We start from the raw sequence: 18,854 nt of genomic DNA, 5'->3' as shown, positions 1-18,854 counted from the left end.
ATTAACGTCAAAACCCAGCTATTACTAATAGCAGTGCAATGACTTAGGTGCTGACTAAGCAAAGAAAATAAACACGAGCCTAGTTTTAAGCAGGTGAGTAATCCCCACTGCCTTTAACGAATGCAGTGTTTGACATCCCATTTGTGCTTAATTCCCTTTAGGGACTTCCGTGATAAAGCATTGCAAACTGGTTGGGGTGAGAGGAGCTGGCATTAAGGCTCTGCTGTGCTTTGGCAACAGCTCCACACAGCTGTAGATGTCCCGGGAGACGGCCAAGAAGCAGAGGTTGGCCTTTGCCTCATGGAAAATGATGCCATCAGCTTTCTGCCTAGAGAACCTTGGAGGTACGAGGGGTGAGAGGCTGAGAAGTGATGCCTGCGCCCTACTGCAACACTCGCTCGTGTGAACGGACAGCAGGGAGGAGGATCTCTCTTTTCCCTGCGTGGTGACTTTAAGAAAAGCCTGGATTAGCCCAGGAAAAAGAAAAAACCACCCAAAACCCAGCAATAAGAAAATCAGAGCACTTACAGCACCCCAGGGGCCAATCCTCCACTGATTGCCTCCCGGTATATGCGCACGGTTTCGGTTCGGGCTGCCTCCAGGGTGCAGTTTCAGGCGATGATCCGGATAGAGGAAAGGGTGGATGGGCCTGCCGTAGTCGTGGCTGTTTGGATGACAAGGAGACATGGAGCAGTCTTGCTCGGTGGCAGGGAGGTCGTCTGGATCGCACTCACTCCTATCCACCAGCTGGTCACTGTAATTGATGCAGATCACTTGTCGCGTTGCCTTACCTTGACCACAAGTCACCGAGCACTGCGTTACAGTGGGAAAAGGAGACACAGTCACATTTCCAGCTTTGAAAATCAGACAGACAGCTATTGCTAATAATGAACAGCAGAAAACCTTAAACTCCCCACTTAGAAAAGGGCAAGTGTGACAGATTAACGAAACGCATTTCCAGCAATGAGGTCTATAAGGCTCTCCTGCAAGAGACAGCGTGATGCTTACAGAGCTCCACTCCAAGGGCTTCCACTGCCCGCACGGCATCACGGTGCACATTTCTGTGGCTGACGGCTTCGGGAGGTGGAAACAAGCTGACTCCTCGGCCACCGAGCCCTGGTCATCCCGACAGCTGACGTATCTCATCCGGGTACCCTTCCCACATGTTGCAGAACACTAGGGAAGAGCAACAAGCACTCTGCTAGAAAGTTTCCTGAGGTATATTACAAGGGCTTTAGAATGAAAAGTTGGTCAAATATCACGTGGTCTACTGTAAAATAATCCTGAAAGTATTATGACACACGCTTACCGGTGTCCAGGATCCAAATCTCCACTGTGTCCTGTGAATGCCTGATATGGATCTCTTGGTTTCGGGACTATTTGGATGGGGAGGACACGCTGCTATTTCACAGTCCTGTACACGAAATACATGAGGGAAAAGAGGGAAATAAAGAATTTGCAGATGTTTCAGTTAAACCACCTCCTCTTCAATGTAATTATGAACAACACGCAACATCCTGAAAATCTGTGACCTGCATGCTTGCATGTTGGCAGGCTTTCTCCTTTGCGTCCTCTTGGCAAATCAGCAAAACTTGGTATCGATACCCCGAGGGCTTCATATGCAGAACCCTCAGTGGACTTTTGACTTATGAGGAACTCTACAAAAGGGATTCCCATAACTATGTGCCATCCCCATGCATTAAAACCAGATGTTTTTGAGGCAAAATATGAAAGTTCATTACGAGAGCTCTGGTACGAACACACATCTGCAAAGCAGCAACTTCATCTCCCTTCAAAGCTCGCTTCCTTCAGCACGAGGCCTGCAGCCCACTTAATAAAGGTTACGCTGCTGAGCTGATTGCAGCCCTTTGATTCCCCGCAGCTCGCCAGACCACCTATATCCATGTGCTGATCTTCACCACACACTAAGCATGCGAGGTTTTGGGGACAGGCATGTCGTTCTGCCCAGCCTTGGTACAGTGCCTAACAGGAGGACTCTGGTCCTGTCTGGACCTCCTGGGAGGTCTGGCGACAGAAGTGATGAATAGCCATGACTGTCCTCCATGAGCCTACAAGTAGTCATTGCCAAAAATGAAATTAATACTGATCGTCACTGCGAGGGAAAAGAGCGGCTCTTGACAAATGGCAGAAATGATTTCCGCATTGCTATGATTTTACTTACATTGGAGATGTGCATGCCAAATGATGGCTGATGACAAGCGGGTTTGTTACCCCTTGACTATAGCGCAATTGATCTCCATACATGGGAAAAACAGCCCTTCTCTAAATGTTGTGGCCTTAGTTAAACTCTGTGAAGTCATGCAAGACTGAAGCTGGGCAGGGCATCAGCACTAGGACTCTCCTAGATGACAGACAGATGGTAACGTTCTGTTTTATTCAACTCCTTCAGACACCCTGGACACGTCTTCTGCTTGAAATGGGAATTTACACCTTTGCTTCCAAGTACCAGCAAACACAGCATGGAAAGCCTCTTCAGCACGTTTGCAAAGGGTGTGCAACGTTTCTCAATTCATCCGGCCAGGGGGTATGCATCTGGAACTGTAGCTGGCACATACACTATATTGGCACGTGCAGCAGACAAGAAACGATGGCCCTTAGCTGTCATTTGTACCACACAGCAACGGTCCTGCAGCCAAGGGAGCCCAGACTGCAGCCAGGCACCCCAGACCCCACGCAAGTCTGCTGTGTCCAGAACCCAGCCTCTGGGGCTAGTAAATACTGTGCCATCTTATCCTTCTGGTCTCTGGTCGTCCTACCATGTTCATCTACTGCTGCTTCTTTAGCTCATGGGCTCTTAGAGACCAGCGTTAGCTCTGAATCTGGACAGCCCCTCGCACATCCCATCCTATGACTAGAGCTCCATGGATAAAACCATGAGCAAAGGTAATCTTTACCCCACGAAGTCTGATGCCCGCATAACAAGTCATCCGTTGCCTTTTTGGCAATCTGCTGCTTCAGAGTGTAAGGTTAAGCACATGGAGAGGCTCGGGATGGGAACTCCCCGAATACAGCTTCTCTGTCCCACTTCTACCCAAACAGGGTGCTGTGCTGCACCTTTCCAACAGCCATACAGCAGACCAAGACACTGCATTCAGGGCAAACCTTTGCTGCAGCAAGTCATGCCCTGAAGCTGCAGCCTGGATGCCTCCATATGCACGCTGGCAAAAGACGGAGATGGGACAGCAAGATTTACCTGGGTATCTGTTGGCCTGGTTGCAGCGTTACACTCGTTATCATCCACCACTGACACGTAGGTGCCCACGACACACTTCACTGCTCTCATCTGGTAGCCTTGGCCACAAGTCATCGTGCACTGGGAGGGGACAGACGGGAAAAAGAAGTGCTGGGTCTGAGTAGCTGCTTCGGTTAGAAAGTATTAATCAGCCCAGCCTGTGTTTAGGCATGTAGCATGAGCAGCAAAAATAAAACCCAGCTTCCCTTCTGGTTTCTCTCCACTTCATGCATTTCAGCTTTAAATTAGGTCAAAGTTTTAACTCACTGCGCCCACCAGAGCCCTGCACGCTTCACTTGCTTCCTCGGGAATGAAGGTGCGAGCATTTAAATGATTTACTTTGCTGCACACAGTAAATCATAGTCTGGTAGAACCTGCATCAGAGCCTTCTTTAAAACTGGTTGTTCAGCCCCGCAGTAGCACAAGCGGCTAATGAATAATTTTGCTGGTGGGAAATAAGTCTGACTGGGACAACTGGTCTGGGTTTGCTGCTGTTTTTTTAAGTCAAGAGCTAACAGCTTTGTGGAAAAGGAGATGCCAGAACACTCTGGGAGAAATGAGCAACTTGTATTTTAACAGAAAAAACCCAAAACCTCACCAACCCAGAAACTGGAAAACATTAAAAGCAACAAAAGCTATTCAATGGGAGCAGCTTCTCTGTGAAAATTAGGCCATGCATTTACATGCCTAAATAAGGATTTAGGAGCATAACCCTGGAAACGCTTTTTTTGAAAATCGCAGCCAATTTAGTATGACACAGATTAAATTTAGCACAAAGGGCAGGTACTGTTATTGCTGCCCATCCGCTGAACCCAAGCGAACAGAGGGCTGCTTTGGTGTGCAAATCAATTAACACAGTTACGACACTGAATTTGGATGAAAGGGTAGCACCCAGCCTTGGCCACCAGCACCCAGGTCCCACTGGCCCGGAGCCCCGTGACGGCTCTGCGGTACCTGGCCCCACGGTCCCACTTGCCACGAAGCACACTCTTGCTGCTGGCACGTCTGCACCGACTCCGGCTTCGTTTCGGGATCGCAAAACCTGTCGTTTAATCGATCTTCTCCAAACTGGCACCAGGTCTGGCGGTGTTTGTGCCCTTTTCCACAGGTGACCAAGCACTGCGAGGAGTAAAGCGCAAGATCAGACGGTGCTGGGGATGTGCTGCCAGCTCAGCACCCGCCCCGGCGCTGAAAAATAAACCTGGAGACCCGCTGCAACCGCTGCTTCAAAACTGGTGCTGATAGGCAGCTCTTTAGCTCATGACCATGTGCTCTGGAAAAGACGAGTGTCTCGCAGTGAGACAGGATTGCTCTGAGGAGCTGGTCCAGAGCAGAGGCTGGAGCAAGGAGAGCACAGCCGGGCTGGGACCCCTCAGCAATGGGCAAAGCGAGACCACGAAGGCTCTTGACTTCCAGCAGCTGTGAGACGTAAGGCAAAGTCGCAGCACTGCCCGACTGGGCTTCAGCTCTGCACAACGGGGTGCCGAAGGCTTGCAAAAAATCTCCTCGGCTCCGAGTGTGTGCAATAAGGGTCTCGGCTCCCGCGGACTGCAAATGCCTCTTCCACTGCCCCGGCATGGCTTGGGCTGCCAGCAGCTCCACCCAGAAGACAGATATTTTGCAGAGAACAATCCCTGTTCCCACTTAATTGCTTTCATCATCTCCTAAAAGAAAGTGATTCACAGAAACAAGAGCTATGCGGCCACAAAGGCGACAAGCAGCTTTTGAAGACTGTTCTCCAGCATCCCTGGTCCTGCTGCACGGAAAAGCCTATCAAGATACGGTTTTGTTGCAATGCAAAGGACATCAGCAGCAGCAGAAGAGGTAATGGTAATAAACAGCAGAGAGAGGGCTGAGCAAGATATCAGTAGGGTGAAATCCTGCCCTCCAGCAACAGCCAGAGCTGTCAGGGCTCACGAGGACAATCTCAAGGGAAAATGAGGGCAGAAGGTATTCTTTCCAAAGGTGCAGAGGAACCATGGAAAAACTGGGGAGAAGTTACTGCAGGGCTGGAGAGGAACTAACCCCGTGTGGCTTTGCAGGGAGGCAAATGGCCAGTTGACCAGTGGCCACAAGGCCAGTGACTTCGGTGCCTCTGCACGGGCTCAGGGAGACCTTCTGCAAGGTGCCACCACGACCCAGGACGGAACCAAAACACGAGGGATGAGCAGGGACAGAGATCGATCTCTCTTTGCAGGCACCAGCCCCTCTGGGTGGAGGACCAGCAGGGTGAGCCCACCCTGGTGACCAGCACCTACCTCGGACCAGTCGCCCGTTTTCCACTGGGGGCACAAGAAGTCACTGCATCGCTGGACCGTCAGCTTCTCCTGCTGACTGCACTTGCTGTCGTCCAGGACGTCGTTGTAGGTGTTCACGCACATGGCTCGCCGCCGCCGCGTGCCCCCGCCGCAGCTCTTGGAGCACTGGGAGGGAGAGACTCTGAGTAAATACTTTCTGCCACCCTGCTACAGGCCGAGAGCCCATTTATTGCCTTCTCCTTTGCAGTCAGGACTGCGAAGGGACTACAGAAAACCTCCAGAAGAACAATTTGTACTTTAAGTAACAGGCTGTTACTTTATATATTCCTTTAAAAAGCCAATCTTGCTAAGCTTAATAAAATCTCGCGGCAATGAGTTTCACAAATTCATTTCGGGTTATAACCCCATTATTACTTTTACAAGCATTGCCTTTCAGTTCTCCCAAATGGCTGGTGCTCGTTCTCATTTTAGGAGAGATTAATTCCCTCTAACCAGCCAGCTCCCCTTCACTGTGCCCTCCCTGGAAAGCCCCAGGCTCGGCATTCTCTCGGTGCCAGGCCTGCATTCAGGAATTTTCTTGTTCATAGAAAAGCTCAAAAGTATAAAGGAAACAAATTTCAGAAGTCCTCTGCTGATGGCAACATGTCCTCCCCAACTCCTGGCAGCGGTGCAGGCTCTGATGGGAGAAGACAGCCAGCAGAGCTTAGCGTAATGAAGACAGGCCTTGGGATGCCTAAAAGCATAAATTAATTGCAGTGGAAAATAAGGAGTACCAGGCTGATGTGGACTACAGTGTCCTCCAGGAAAAGCAACGGAAGCAGAATCGCTGCGGCCAACTTTTATATATATGCTGTCTGCAAGCTAAACAGCCTGACATATCCCCGTGCAAGGAGGAGACAGCGTTCGCCGTACCGCCGAGCATCCCTTACCTCGGTCCAAGCCGAGTACCTCCACCCTCCCACGTTACAGTCGCCAGTGCACTTCTCCCTCGTGCTCGGCTTGGGCTGGCTGCTGCAGAAGCGGTCGTCGACCTTCTCTATCTTGCCCTCCAGCCTGCTGTACTTGGAGCAGTAGATCTCCAGCGTGCGGTACCCCAGCCCACACTGGGCAGTGCACTCGCTCTTCCTCGCGATGTGCCACCTGAGACGAGGAGAGCAAACGTCAGCTGTGGGGCTCTGGGACTCTGCCCGCAACGTGCTCAAGGGTGTTTGACGTAAGGAAGGAATATACGCCCTTGAACTGCAAGTTTTGGCTCTCTGCAATACTTCCCAATGCTTTGTGGCTTCTAAAAATCTGAGGGAATTAACCCTGGCATTGCTCCTTGCAGGGAAGGAACCATCACCGCGTCCCTCCTACAGGCAGCAAAGCCACACTGCAACCCTGCGTGGTGGCAAGGAGGACGGGGGAGTCCACGGCCAAGCAAGGAGCAGCGCTTTGAAGGCTTTCCACGCCACGTTCCCCTGCAGGAGTGCCGCCTTGGCTTCTAAAAACTAAAAGCTGAAAAATACAGCCTCGGAAAACGATCTGCAACAGGCTTGAGAGGCAGGACGCCTGCAAAACAGTTTCAGTTCTTCTAAGTGCGAGGGAATGACACACGAGCCCCGGAGGTGTCAGCGGGGATTAGGGATGTTCCCACCCTGCTGCCTCCTTCCCAGGATGGGCAGCAGGGGCTGGTGGCCCTCAAGGACCCCCCTGGGGACAAACCCCTGCTTCGCATCAACCCCAGCCCCAGCTCTGAGCAAGAGATGCTGGACATGAGGCTTGATCCAGGGAGATGCTGGAGACCCCGGAGCCAACAGGAGCCGACTGCCCCCCACGCCTTGCGGGGGCGGCTTTTGGGGAAGGAGGCAGCCACGTCCCCTGGAGACCCATGTGGGGAGCGCAGGGCCGAGAGAGCAAACTTCAGCACAGCCAGGAGAAGAATAAGATCAAGGGGATTTGGAGTCAATAGCTCCTGAATGGTGGGAGCCCTCACGTCCCTGCCCGCTTTTCAAACTCCTGCTTTTGCCCTTCTCAAGTTTCCAACCTGTTGCAATGGCAACAGCTGTTACCTCGACAACCCGACCTACAGCCCCCATACAGCCCCCATACAGCCCCCGGTTTAACACAGCCGGAGAAACCCCTCGGGAAACACGGCCATCTGAATTGCTTCACCAGCAGCCCTTTAATGCCACCATATTTAAGCTCCAGAAAGAAAAACAGATTGCTTTTTAAAGGAAAATGGGTTGTGATGATTTAGACGGTGCTCCATCAATTCCAGCTCGCCAGGAGTTGTCTGGGGACAGCCCTGAACCCGCTCTACACTTTAAGCCTATTCTTCGCTTTAAGCAAATGATGATAAATCCAAGCCTTAGTTACTCTTTTGCTTTGAGCATATGTTTTTCCCTCTTTGCAGGCTGTTTGTAGGATGGTGCTGAACATTTCTGATCCAGGCAGATGCAAATTTCAGGCACTTTATTGCACAGGGAGATTTTTCAACATTAGGTGAATTTTTGTCTAGTTAGCGTTAATTTAATCCAACAAGAGAAATGTGAAAACGTAGAAAAGTGCCTCTCAAAACACTGCTGGTCAATGCCAATCCCGCTTGGTCGACAAAGAGGCAACTGCTAATCCTTCTCTTTTTTAAAATCCAATACAGGCTGATGAGAAAAGGAATTACGGTGAGAGGTGAAAGGAAAGAAGAGTAAACAATAAATATACAATGTAACATATATACAGGGCTGAGTGGAGTGCACCTTAATTCGCATTCTGTGCTACAAGGCTCGGTGATGGGTTCAGGCTGGGGAATTCGATCACATCGCTGGTCCGACACCGTGAGCTGATCCGACTCTCTCGTACACACAGGTTTCCTTTTTCGTTCTCCTACACAGAAAAACAAGGGCACGTTCTTTGAGTCATACAGGAAAGCGATCAAATCAGTTATTTCTCTTACTCCTTTTATAGTAGCAATTAAGAGACGTTTAATTACACTTTTCAATCTCTTTCGGAAACAGGGAGGGGCTTAAGACTCTCTAAAAAGAGCAGAAGGACTTGAACGCAGACGAGATGGACGCAGGCGGAGCTGCAGCACGCCTGCAAGCACGGGCTCTGCTTGTTTCGCAGCCCTGGCAGGTGGCAACGATGGGACGTCAGACCCCAAACCAGACACCGATGCCTTTTGCAGCCTTAGGAAATGCCACGGAATCTCTTCTGCGCTTGAGCTTCCTCACGTGCAAACCAGGTTGCAAGGTTTACCTGGCTCGCAGGGGCTGTAAAGGTGCCCTGCTCCGAAACCGAGAAGCAGCAGAGCAGTGCTACACCTTGTACAATGTTATCTACTACTACAGCCCGGGGAAACAATTACGCCCATAACGTGAGAATCTCAAAGAAATCGAACGGAGAGGGATTTGACGGCACTACCCAGATCCCAGGCAAATCCAGGACAAAACTAAGCCTTTCCCAAGCACCCACCTTGGCAGAGCTTACTGCAGGGCTGCCACGGGCCATATGCATTCCAGTAAAACTGCTGAGGTTTGTCCTCAATGGGGATATTAAACGTGTAACGAACGTCAGGATTGTACAAATTGCCCACTGATAAAACCTGAGAGGAAAAAAGATGAAGCGGAGTAAACGAACAGACTTCGCTGCCCACTGTTTTCAGTCCAGTAATGCTGGGCAGACTTTTCCACACGCACAACATATACTTCACCTGAAGTGTTATTTCTTGCTCAATCCGATCTGTAGAATTAATCCTTTCAATAGTATTATCCGATCCGCTGTATTCGATCACAGCATTCCCAACTTTGATTTCCCTTTTAAACATACTGACGACAAAGTCTCCATTTAATATAAAGTCTCCTTGACTGTTAGATAAGGCTGCATAGGTGCAAAAAACAAGAACTAAAGACGCAGAATTAACTCATACGTACATAATAACGTGGGTCACGCGCTCTCAGTGCTCCTTTTCATTGGGGTGGGAGGAAAAGCCCACTGGCACTCTCAGACAGAAAGGATGTAAAGAGAGCAGCAGAGCTCTTACAGACATTGTGCCTTCTCCTTTTTCCACCGGGGAGCCTCATTAAATGAAGGCTGAATGCTTGAAGTTGTTGCTAAATAGTTCACCCATAACCCAGGGCAGAGAGATACCCAAGAGGCATGCCGGGCTGGCTGCTGTACGCGGCACACGCAGTCTGTATCCCCTCGTATACAGCAAAAAATAATCCTGCCCAAATCTTTTTGTTAGCCGTGCGGATAGGGTGGCTTCCCTGTTGTTTCCAGGTGTGTTCTTAGGGTACATGTATGTACGCTAATTGCCCAAATGTCATTTTCTAGTAGATAATTACAGGGAGCTTGGTCAGTATCTCCCCCTCTCTCTCCCTCCTCCCCCCCTACTTTTTATTATTCCAAATCTTAAGGTATGTGAAAGCACTGAAGGCTTAAAGCCTAAATGCTTTATAAAAGGAACAGTTTCCTGAAAACAGCAGTCTGCTGCACAACTTCACACTAATGCGATTATGTAGCTAATTTCCTAAGTTAGTTTCCCCACCATTTCACCCATCACAGCTACATTACTACAAAGCCTCTGTACAGAAAAATCTAAACTTAACACCAAAACACCAAAGGGAAGGTTTTTACACCAAATGAGGAGAGATAATGAAGCAAAACCCTGCTCGGTAGCAGACAGACATAGACGGAGAAAAACGCACAAAGCAGACGCTATACTCAACCAAATTCCACACTTTGGAGGCTTTAATGTCATTAGGCAGTAGTAAAACTCATTAAAGGATTCCTTCCCGTTTACTGTATCTCCTACAACAGTAGGTACATGTCTTGGACTTGATGACAACATCAAATTCCTCCTAAATTGTTAAGCAACTACAAGGTTCACAGTACTGAGGGCCCAAGATTTCACACTCAGTGAGCTGCAAAATAGGTGGACACATGCACACTTCTCATTTGCTTCTAGTCAGGCCTAATGTGAAGAGATGCTTTCCCAGCAATATTAAAGCAACATTAAAGAAGATTTGCCTTCATTGCTTCCCAAGAAGATTAAAGGCCCTCCAAGAAGAGCTGAGAAGTTCTTTGGGGCTCCTTCTGGGGTGAACCAGTTTGAATAGGCACAACACATTCCTCTCTTTCTAGAAAAGAGGAATAACGAAACGTACCTCCCTCCCTCCCCCAGGAAAGAAAACTATCACACCTCAGGAAGGTTTTCTTGGTACTGACGTGCATTCGTGCTGCACCACCTCATTTCAGTGCTGTGAATGTGCAGAAACGATGCAACGCGGCTGTAAGTGAATGGCTGCTCGCGTGCGGGGACGGACAGCCTTGCATGACCCCGGTCTGGGAATGAGGACAGGGAGGACCCGCTCAGCTTTTTGCCTGAATGAAGGGTCCAGCCACATGGATGGGATTTCAGAGTGACAGCCAAAGCTGTCAGCATCATTTCCCTTTGGTGCACGATAGTCTCCTCTACTTGTTTCTCAAGGGAGTTCCTTGACCTTCAATGGGCTGGGAACCACCAGCCTAGTCCCGTTTTTAACATGGCCCAAGTGCTTGCCGTAACTGGACAAGTCTCATATTTTGCAAAAATGCTCAACATCCACAGTGATTTTGTGAGATGAAATGAAATGCCCTGCTCAGACATGTAAATAAGGGACCCCGTGCTACTGGAGCACAGCGGGCAGTGCCAGGCACGGGGCGTGCAAAAGAGGAGGAACAGAGCCGGGAGAGCAGCCATCCCCCTGGGACTGCAAGGGGCCACAGCCCGAGTCCCTGCTCCATCAGCAGCCCAGAGAGACTGAGGGACCCAAACAGGACCTAATGGCAAAACCAGCCTTCAACTGTGTCCTGGTTTTGGCTGGGATAGGGTTAATTGTCTTTCTAGTAGCTGGTATAGTGTTACGTTCTGGATTTAGTATGAGAATGATGTTGGTAACACACTGATGTTTTTAGTTATTACTAAGCAGTGTTTGTACCAAGTCAAGGATTTTTCAGCTTCTCATGCCCAGCCAGCAAGAAGGCTGGAGGGGCACAAGAAGTTGGGAGGGGACACAGCCAGGGCAGCTGACCCAAACTGGCCAGAGGGGTATTCCGTACCATGGGATGTCATGCCCAGTATATAAACTGGGGGGAGTTGGCTGGGGAGGTGGATCGCTGCTCGGGAACTAACTGGGCATCAGTCAGCAAGTGGTGAGCAAATGCACTGTGCATCACGTGTTTTGTATATTCCAATTCATTTATTATTGTCATCTTATTATTTTTGTTATTATCATTATTATTTTCTTGCTTTCTGTCTTATTAAACTGTTCTAATTTCAACTGATGAGTTTTACTTTTTTTCCTGATTCTCTCCCCCATCCCACTGGGTGCAGGGGGAGTGAGCGAGCGGCTGCGTGGTGCCTAGTTGCTGGCTGGGGTTAAACCACGACAGACTGGCAGGCGTAACATCACTCCTAACATGCGTTTGTGTTATCTCCGCTATTGAACCCAAACAGAACTCTCTATGGGGTGAATTACTGATCAGCATGGTGGAAAAGAGACACATGGCCGTGCTAAAAGCATATGTGCATGCAGCAGACTGGTCTAACACCGCACCACAAGCATCTTCATCTGCCTCTAGAAACATACCCACAGATTAGAGAAAACAGTGACTATGAAAGTCTGACAGCCAAAGGCCAAGTTATTGTTAGGTTTAAATCAAACCAATGTCTTTGGTGCAGGGTATTTCTTTACAGTTACATATCACTGTCAGACAGGGACAAGAAGGGCTCAGTCTAAGTGAAATCAGAATTATTATTCTGAGAGGAATAGAAAATAACTTCTCTTTGGATTTGCTCGTACACACGTCTTTCAGGGTATGGCATATTTACTCTCCAGCCAAGGAACGGTGACAGCAGAGACGTGTTAACTTGTGATGAGGAGACTCCAGCAGAACTCAGAAGCCTGTTTGGTTCTCAGCTTTGTGCCTCAGCTCCCACCCACAGCCCAGGCTCGATAGTCCTTCCCAGCCCCAGAGACACTCCAAGGGGGTATTTCTTACAATCTGTGAACCTCCCAAAGTTTGCATCAAGGCAGGCATGAGCAAAAAGAAGGAACAAGATAAGGCTGAATGTTTGGTAGACATACCAGAGAAATTCTCCATAAGAAAACATCTCCCTTAAATGAACCCTTCATCCTCCCTAGCAGAGAGCAGCCAGTAGATATGTCACCACAACCAGACAATAAAGCAGATTTCTGGACTGAAACAAGGACTGCAACTCACCCAGGTAGTTGTCATCCTCTGGTTTCCCTGAGTAACTGTGCTGACGCACATCAATATTAGTTGCACCAGCTGGGATGCGGACCACAACGTTATAGCCTAGAAAAGATTTAACGGAAAGTCAAGGCTATTACACAGAAATTTCATTTGCTTTTTACGGGGGGAAGGGAAATGAGCAAAATTACCTCACATTACACAAGCCGATACTTTTCATTTAGGGATAGCATAAATAGTTATAAAATGGAATATGCTATAGCTAGAAGGATTTTGCATTTTACATCAGTGTTTTTGTAGATTAAGTTGTGGTAATGGCTTTTATAGACCCACATTTTTCACTATAAAGTTTTTAGCAACAGATTCTTACCATAATGCACCGTGTTAAATGTGCCTGCAACAGTTTTGCATGAAGAATTGTCCCCACCACAAACACCACATTTATCTCTTCTTGCTTTTGAATTCAGCACATGATCGCATCCAGCTTGCTTTAGGAGAAAAATTGAAAAAGCTAGATTGAGCAAATACAGACTAGAACAGCATTTACAAACCTCCCAATTAAGGCACACAAAAGCTGTGTATGCAAAAGGCTGCTGTGAGACAAATCGTTTTGCTTCCCCACATTTTTCTGCTGATTTACAGTGTGGCCATCCCACACCATTTTCAAACAAAAGGCTTTTTTTACAAAGCAAGAATCAGAACTGCTGTTTGCACCAGGTGATGCTTTTGCTAGAGAAAACTTCTTGCATCAATTGTTCCCATAGAGAAAAGCGTCAAAAATAACTGTGAATGGAAATATAAAGTGCTCCGGAGTCTGACCTGGAAGAACCAGGGCAGAATGCAGAAGGAAGCATCATTTGGATTCAGGCTCGGACCTCCACAGCCCCCAGTAACTTAGGGCAGACGTACAGACACCCTCCACGCACGACTCTTCTGCAAACCTGGAGGTTGGCACAAGCTCCCGACCGGCCGGGGCAGCCGGCAGCCCCCAAGTGAAGAGGAGACGCCAACGACCGGCTGGAGCGAGGTGCAGAAGGACCATGCTGCCAAGGCAAAACGGCAATCACCCTCGCTAAAGAGAAGGGAAAAATACTTACCCGGCAAAGGCCCTGCACGCAGATGTCATTTGTGTCGGGGCCGCAGGGCGTCCCGTCGATGACGCGATCCCGCAGCTGGTAATACGCCGTATTTCCAGCCACTCGGCAGAACAACTTGCACCGATCCTTCATCAGGACTGGGCATGGGAGGGAGGAAAACCAGAAGCACGTTTATCTGAATGCCATCACCCCGACGTGGTGATGCAGGAGGCAGGATCTGCATCCGTCCCCCCCTCACTTACTGCCGCTGTATTTGGGAACCCAGCGCACGTTGGTGGGCAGCCCGTTGATGTTGAAGTGCTTCCCATCGAAGTCGGCGCACTGCTCATCCCGAAAATCCTTCTTCAGCTTCGAGCACGGTTCGGTATTGCAGGATTTAAACTTCATGCGACGACCCACGCAGTATTTCCCACCGTTTTTAGGCCTGCAAAAACAAGAAAGAGAAGCTGGCTGGGATCGAGCTGGAAATGAGATGTAATTGCAGTTCTGCAACCTGTTCAGCACAGTCGGTATTTGCAACACCATTTTGATGGCTCTATCTACATCTATGCATATCTTTTAATTAATATCCCAGGCTGCAGGTGTCTAATAAAAAAGACCATATATGCGATGCTAAAAAGGGATGAAAAAGGGAATATTTGCTCTCTGATGAATGCAGTGGTCATGAGAGAAGCCAGAGAGGAAGAGCAACTTCTTCCTCCTCACCGGAGGATTTAGTTTCACGCTGAGGGATCCCATACGGGGCCATCCCTCCACAACCCCATCGGTCCTATGGATTTGGTGGCTGAGAGTTTGCATCTGATCTACTGGGTTGCAAATAACTAAACATCACAGCAGAAAGGAGAAAGGGTTTCCCTGCAGAGGCTGAAAGGCCAGGCAGCACTTAGTCCTTCAGGATTTCTAGCCCCAAATGGTAGAAATGGTAATGCTAGACACTTTTAAACAACTTTATCTCCATGTATTCCAGAAAGCACCAAAGATGGCCAGTAAATACTTTACCCCCATTTTATAGTAGGATGACTGTGGTATAAACAGGGGACACCGATATCATCCAAGCCACATAAAAGCCATCAGATAAGCCTAGGAGAAATTGTCATTTTGAATTTCCCGACTCCCAGATTCAGGGCTGTAGTCATATAACTGGTTTTGTCCTCATATATAGATGGACCCTTTCCCAGGTAACAGCTCACTCTGGGGACCAAAAAAGCCTCTCCCACTCCAGCCGCTGTCAGCAGTGGTGTGGGAGCAAGCTGCACGTGGACAGCATTGGAAAAGCCCAGCTGAAGGCACTTTTCTGGTGAGGACTCATTTTCAGCTATAGTAATGCTGCAAGGAAAAATACCCTTGGGATACAAGCTATCCTATTTACAGTCTATTCAAAGGACATTTCTTCTAGGAACTCAGGTAAGGTTTCATATACCCATCTATGTGCAGCCTTCTATGTATATAATGAATCATAATAATAAAATAAAAAAGGATGCACCGTGCTTTAAATGTTCCAAACAAACCCCCACCATCTCTGCTGCTCTCTCCTGAAACTTCAGATGAAATTGGGAGGGCATGGTGGAAGCTTCCACAAGCTACCACTATTAACATGCCTAATAAAAACTGCAGTACCACCCAAGCAGCTTTGCTTTTGCCTGATGTTACAGAAGGAAAGATATTGCAATCTGGATGAAATGTTGCCAGGGTCAACTTGGGCAAAGCTGTAATTATCCAAAAAGAAAAAATTATACCAGTTAAGACCTGCACTCAAGGGAGACAAAGTTAACATGCATCTCAGCCATCAGCATGGGAAAGCCTCCACTGGCTGAGGTTAGCCCCAGCCTCTCCCTTTAACAGACCATTTCAGAGGAGTCAGTGGAGGGCAAGAGCATCCTGATGGTGCTGTGCCAGGGCACGTGTACAGAGGCAGAGAGTGGCCCTCAAAGCTCAGGACAACATCTGTGCCCAGCTCCAGCCTATTCTGCAAAATAACCACTAAACCTACATCTTCGACCCAACCCCTGAACAAAAAAAGTGCCTGGGCCAGCAAGAAGGGCAGGTCAGAAAAGGGACTCGCCAGGCGCTGAAGTCCTGGCACCCACACCTCCTGCCTTTCAGGGATTTTCTTCAGGATCGGCTCTGCCTTGCCCCAGGACCCGATGCCCATCGGCACCCCAGGGATGCTGGCAGAGCCCGTATTCCCTTTGAGCCTCCTCGGGAAGGAAGCCACTTTGCACACTTGGAGACCCTCCAAAATGTGAACCAACAAGTGATAAACAGGAACCACCCCTGCCCTTAGCATGGAGGTGCCCACCATAAGCTCTCCACATTGCATGCAGTCAGTGTCTCCTAATGGAACAGAGACAGAAATCCTCTACACACGTACAAAGGTCTATACAGACAGTGAGTCAAACAAGTTCCTACTCCTGAACGCATTTTTTTTAGCATCTCGACACATCAACCACCTAGGAAGCCCAGCAGTGCCTTTTCTCCCACAAATAAAAATTCTTCACTCTTACGTTTGAAAACTATTTGTCACTCAAGTAGCAGAGTGAAATAAGTGGGGAGACAGAGGCACAGAGCAGCTTGCACTTGCCAAAAGATTACCTGCAAAGTGGCAAAGGGCAGGCAGACTTCCCACCACCCCATCAGCACCATACTAGGGATGTTCACAGGTCTGGCAGAAGGAGTTACCTCCTCCAGCAGCCGCAGGCGAGATGCAGAGCACCACCAGCTACACACAGGGGATTTTTCCTGCCAGCAGCCTCTCCTCACCGAGATACACATTGCTGTGGTGCAGACCCCTCAAGACCTATCCTAAAAGCCGAGGGGTATGATTTGTCTTTAGGCACAGCCCAGAGCAATAGCTGGTAACAGCAGCTCTACCTGCTCTGAGGGCAGCTCTCACATGCCATCTGGAAACTAAACATGTGTCGCTTGCAAAGGTTTCTGGTGCTTGCAATTAAGCAAGTACCAGTGATAAAAAGCCCAAGCAACCGCCCAGCGCCCAGCGCAGATTCCTGTTTACAGACTGATTTTACACCAGTTGCTAGTGGAGCAAGTCTAAACCCCGTTTCTACCGATTTAGTCTATTCTCCACCTTGGTACGACAAACAACTCGAAATAATTTAACTGATTACACTTGGGACTGCTCCAGAGACAACCCAGTGCAGCAGTCCCTGTGGATGCATCCTGGACTCTCCTGCCTCGCAGGCACGATGGTGATTCCTGGGGGTTTCCCACCGCCGAAGCCCATCCCGTGGACTATTCCCACACAGGCACGTTATCTACCTCCAGCTACAAAGGGACATCTCGACCATGTACCCACACAGCACATGGGGAAACTTCTTAGCTGTGGCAGCAGCACACTGCAGACCTCGGTGAGTCCGAAGTATTCATGGGGGAGTTCACAGGATTCATCATTTTCATTTCAAAAGCATTTACGCCGCAGCAGGACTGTTGCGGTTTGACAAAGGCTCTAAATTATGCAAAGCTCTAACAGGGCATTTCTTTAAAAAAAATTGCAATTACAACATTTTTATGGCAACCACATTGCTTCCAGTATAAATCAATTTAATTAAAATGAGACTTCTAAATATTAAGTTAGTTAAGAAGAACATGCAGGAGCCTTTTTTTTTTTAAGGGTACATCTAACAAAATTCAAAGATCCCAAGCTACTGTATAGTTTCCTTTTCTATAGACATGACCCGTGAGATTGAAACAATATTGAACACATGGACGCACCACAAACTGAAGGATGCTAAAACTTGCCATCGTGTTGCAAACTGTCAGCTTCGTAACTGTGGCAGTAAATCTCCCCACAGCCAGTGTTTGGGGCTGAAGCACACTCACGCTTCTGACATTTCAAAACAGCCCCAAACCACCCTGACAGTTTTAGGGTGTTTTTAAACCAGCATTGCTTTTCACAGAGTCTGAGTAAACAGAAAGAGCTGACCCTGAAAAATAAGTTGGCCTCATATAACATCGATTCTCAGTGTCACAAAGAAATATGGGATACTTCCCACTATGTAATATTTTTATGGATAATCATCAACAATGTACCACAGAGACAGAAGGGAAAGCAGTGCTTGCATAGGAACCCCCTTGTTCTGCCTCAATTTCCCTTCTCTTCGAATCCTCTAGTTGATCAGCCAGTGCGGACCCGCTCTCGATCTAGCATCGTTCCCCTTACAAGCTCCTGTGCACACCCCGGCTTTGCTGCGTTCCTCCCAGCACACCAGCAACTCCCAGGACACAGCAGCCAGGCCTGGGGAACGGTGGGGTCTTATCCCCGCTCCCACCCCAACAGGTCTTAAATAGGCAACGCTTAATGCATCATCTGCAATTACTAACCTTGAACATTTTTGCTTGCAGACCTTGAGGCAGCACCCAACCCTCAAGCGGTCCAGGAGCACCGGGTACAGGTACCTCACCAAGAAGCACTGTTTTGGGGTGCTTTGCACGTGCTCAGCCCCACGGGCAGCCACTCTGCCACAACGAAAAGCCCCTGGAGAATGAACTGCAGGGCACACATGCTCGTCTGCACGTCTGCCTCTGTGGCTGTGCTCATGCAGCGACTGCGGGAAAAATCCGTGAAGCTCTCACGTGCACGGATCAGTTTGAGATCTTCTTCGCAGCATCCCAGAAAGCCCTGGGACGGGAATTGGGAGGTGTGCTGCCAGTGGCCAGCACAGTTATCTATAGATGTGCTCACATGGGAAGTTCAGACAGCTTTCAGCACAGGTGGATACTTTTGTGATGCACCAAAATGCAGACATGATCCAACTGGCATGCAGAGATAACACTCCCCCATCCAGAAAGCCATTCCTGAAAACAGGGCTCCTGGTATTGACATCTTATGAAATATGCCTTTTCCCCGTAACCCTGCAGCTATGCCTTGCTTTGAAAACCAGGGCTCGCACCACAGACCCTCTACGTGACGCGCCACAGCCGTGGGCTTTGTCTGTACCAGCCAGCCTCGAATTCCCAAGTGGGCAATCTTGGTTGGAAGGGTCTGGTCTGGTTAGC

General features: G+C 48.8%; 1 protein-coding gene across 6 annotated transcripts in view; it reads right to left on the bottom strand.

Annotated features, from left to right (window-relative positions):
* The window catches only part of ADAMTS9 (ADAM metallopeptidase with thrombospondin type 1 motif 9), an 86,885-nt gene that overhangs the window by 40,074 nt on the left and 27,957 nt on the right, over positions 1-18,854 (bottom strand). For all 6 annotated transcript variants that reach the window (XR_011329656.1, XM_069811939.1, XM_069811940.1 and 3 more), the window contains 14 exons: positions 14,084-14,265; positions 13,842-13,978; positions 13,115-13,232; positions 12,754-12,849; positions 9,200-9,366; positions 8,962-9,091; positions 8,247-8,373; positions 6,441-6,651; positions 5,512-5,676; positions 4,208-4,372; positions 3,215-3,334; positions 1,310-1,414; positions 1,009-1,176; positions 529-813 (listed from right to left, as the gene is read on the bottom strand). Coding sequence is in view for 5 of the 6 variants with exons in the window: in XM_069811939.1 (XP_069668040.1) it covers positions 529-813; positions 1,009-1,176; positions 1,310-1,414; positions 3,215-3,334; positions 4,208-4,372; positions 5,512-5,676; positions 6,441-6,651; positions 8,247-8,373; positions 8,962-9,091; positions 9,200-9,366; positions 12,754-12,849; positions 13,115-13,232; positions 13,842-13,978; positions 14,084-14,265 (2,176 nt within the window). In the remaining variant the exon portion in view is untranslated. The remainder of the gene's footprint in view (positions 1-528; positions 814-1,008; positions 1,177-1,309; positions 1,415-3,214; positions 3,335-4,207; positions 4,373-5,511; positions 5,677-6,440; positions 6,652-8,246; positions 8,374-8,961; positions 9,092-9,199; positions 9,367-12,753; positions 12,850-13,114; positions 13,233-13,841; positions 13,979-14,083; positions 14,266-18,854) is intronic.

The sequence above is a fragment of the Haliaeetus albicilla genome, chromosome 24 (genome assembly GCF_947461875.1).
Source record: "Haliaeetus albicilla chromosome 24, bHalAlb1.1, whole genome shotgun sequence".
In the NCBI taxonomy this organism is placed as follows: Eukaryota; Metazoa; Chordata; class Aves; order Accipitriformes; family Accipitridae; genus Haliaeetus; species Haliaeetus albicilla.
The sequence above is the reverse complement of the archived record's forward strand: the minus strand, read 5'-3'. Positions and strand labels throughout refer to the sequence as shown.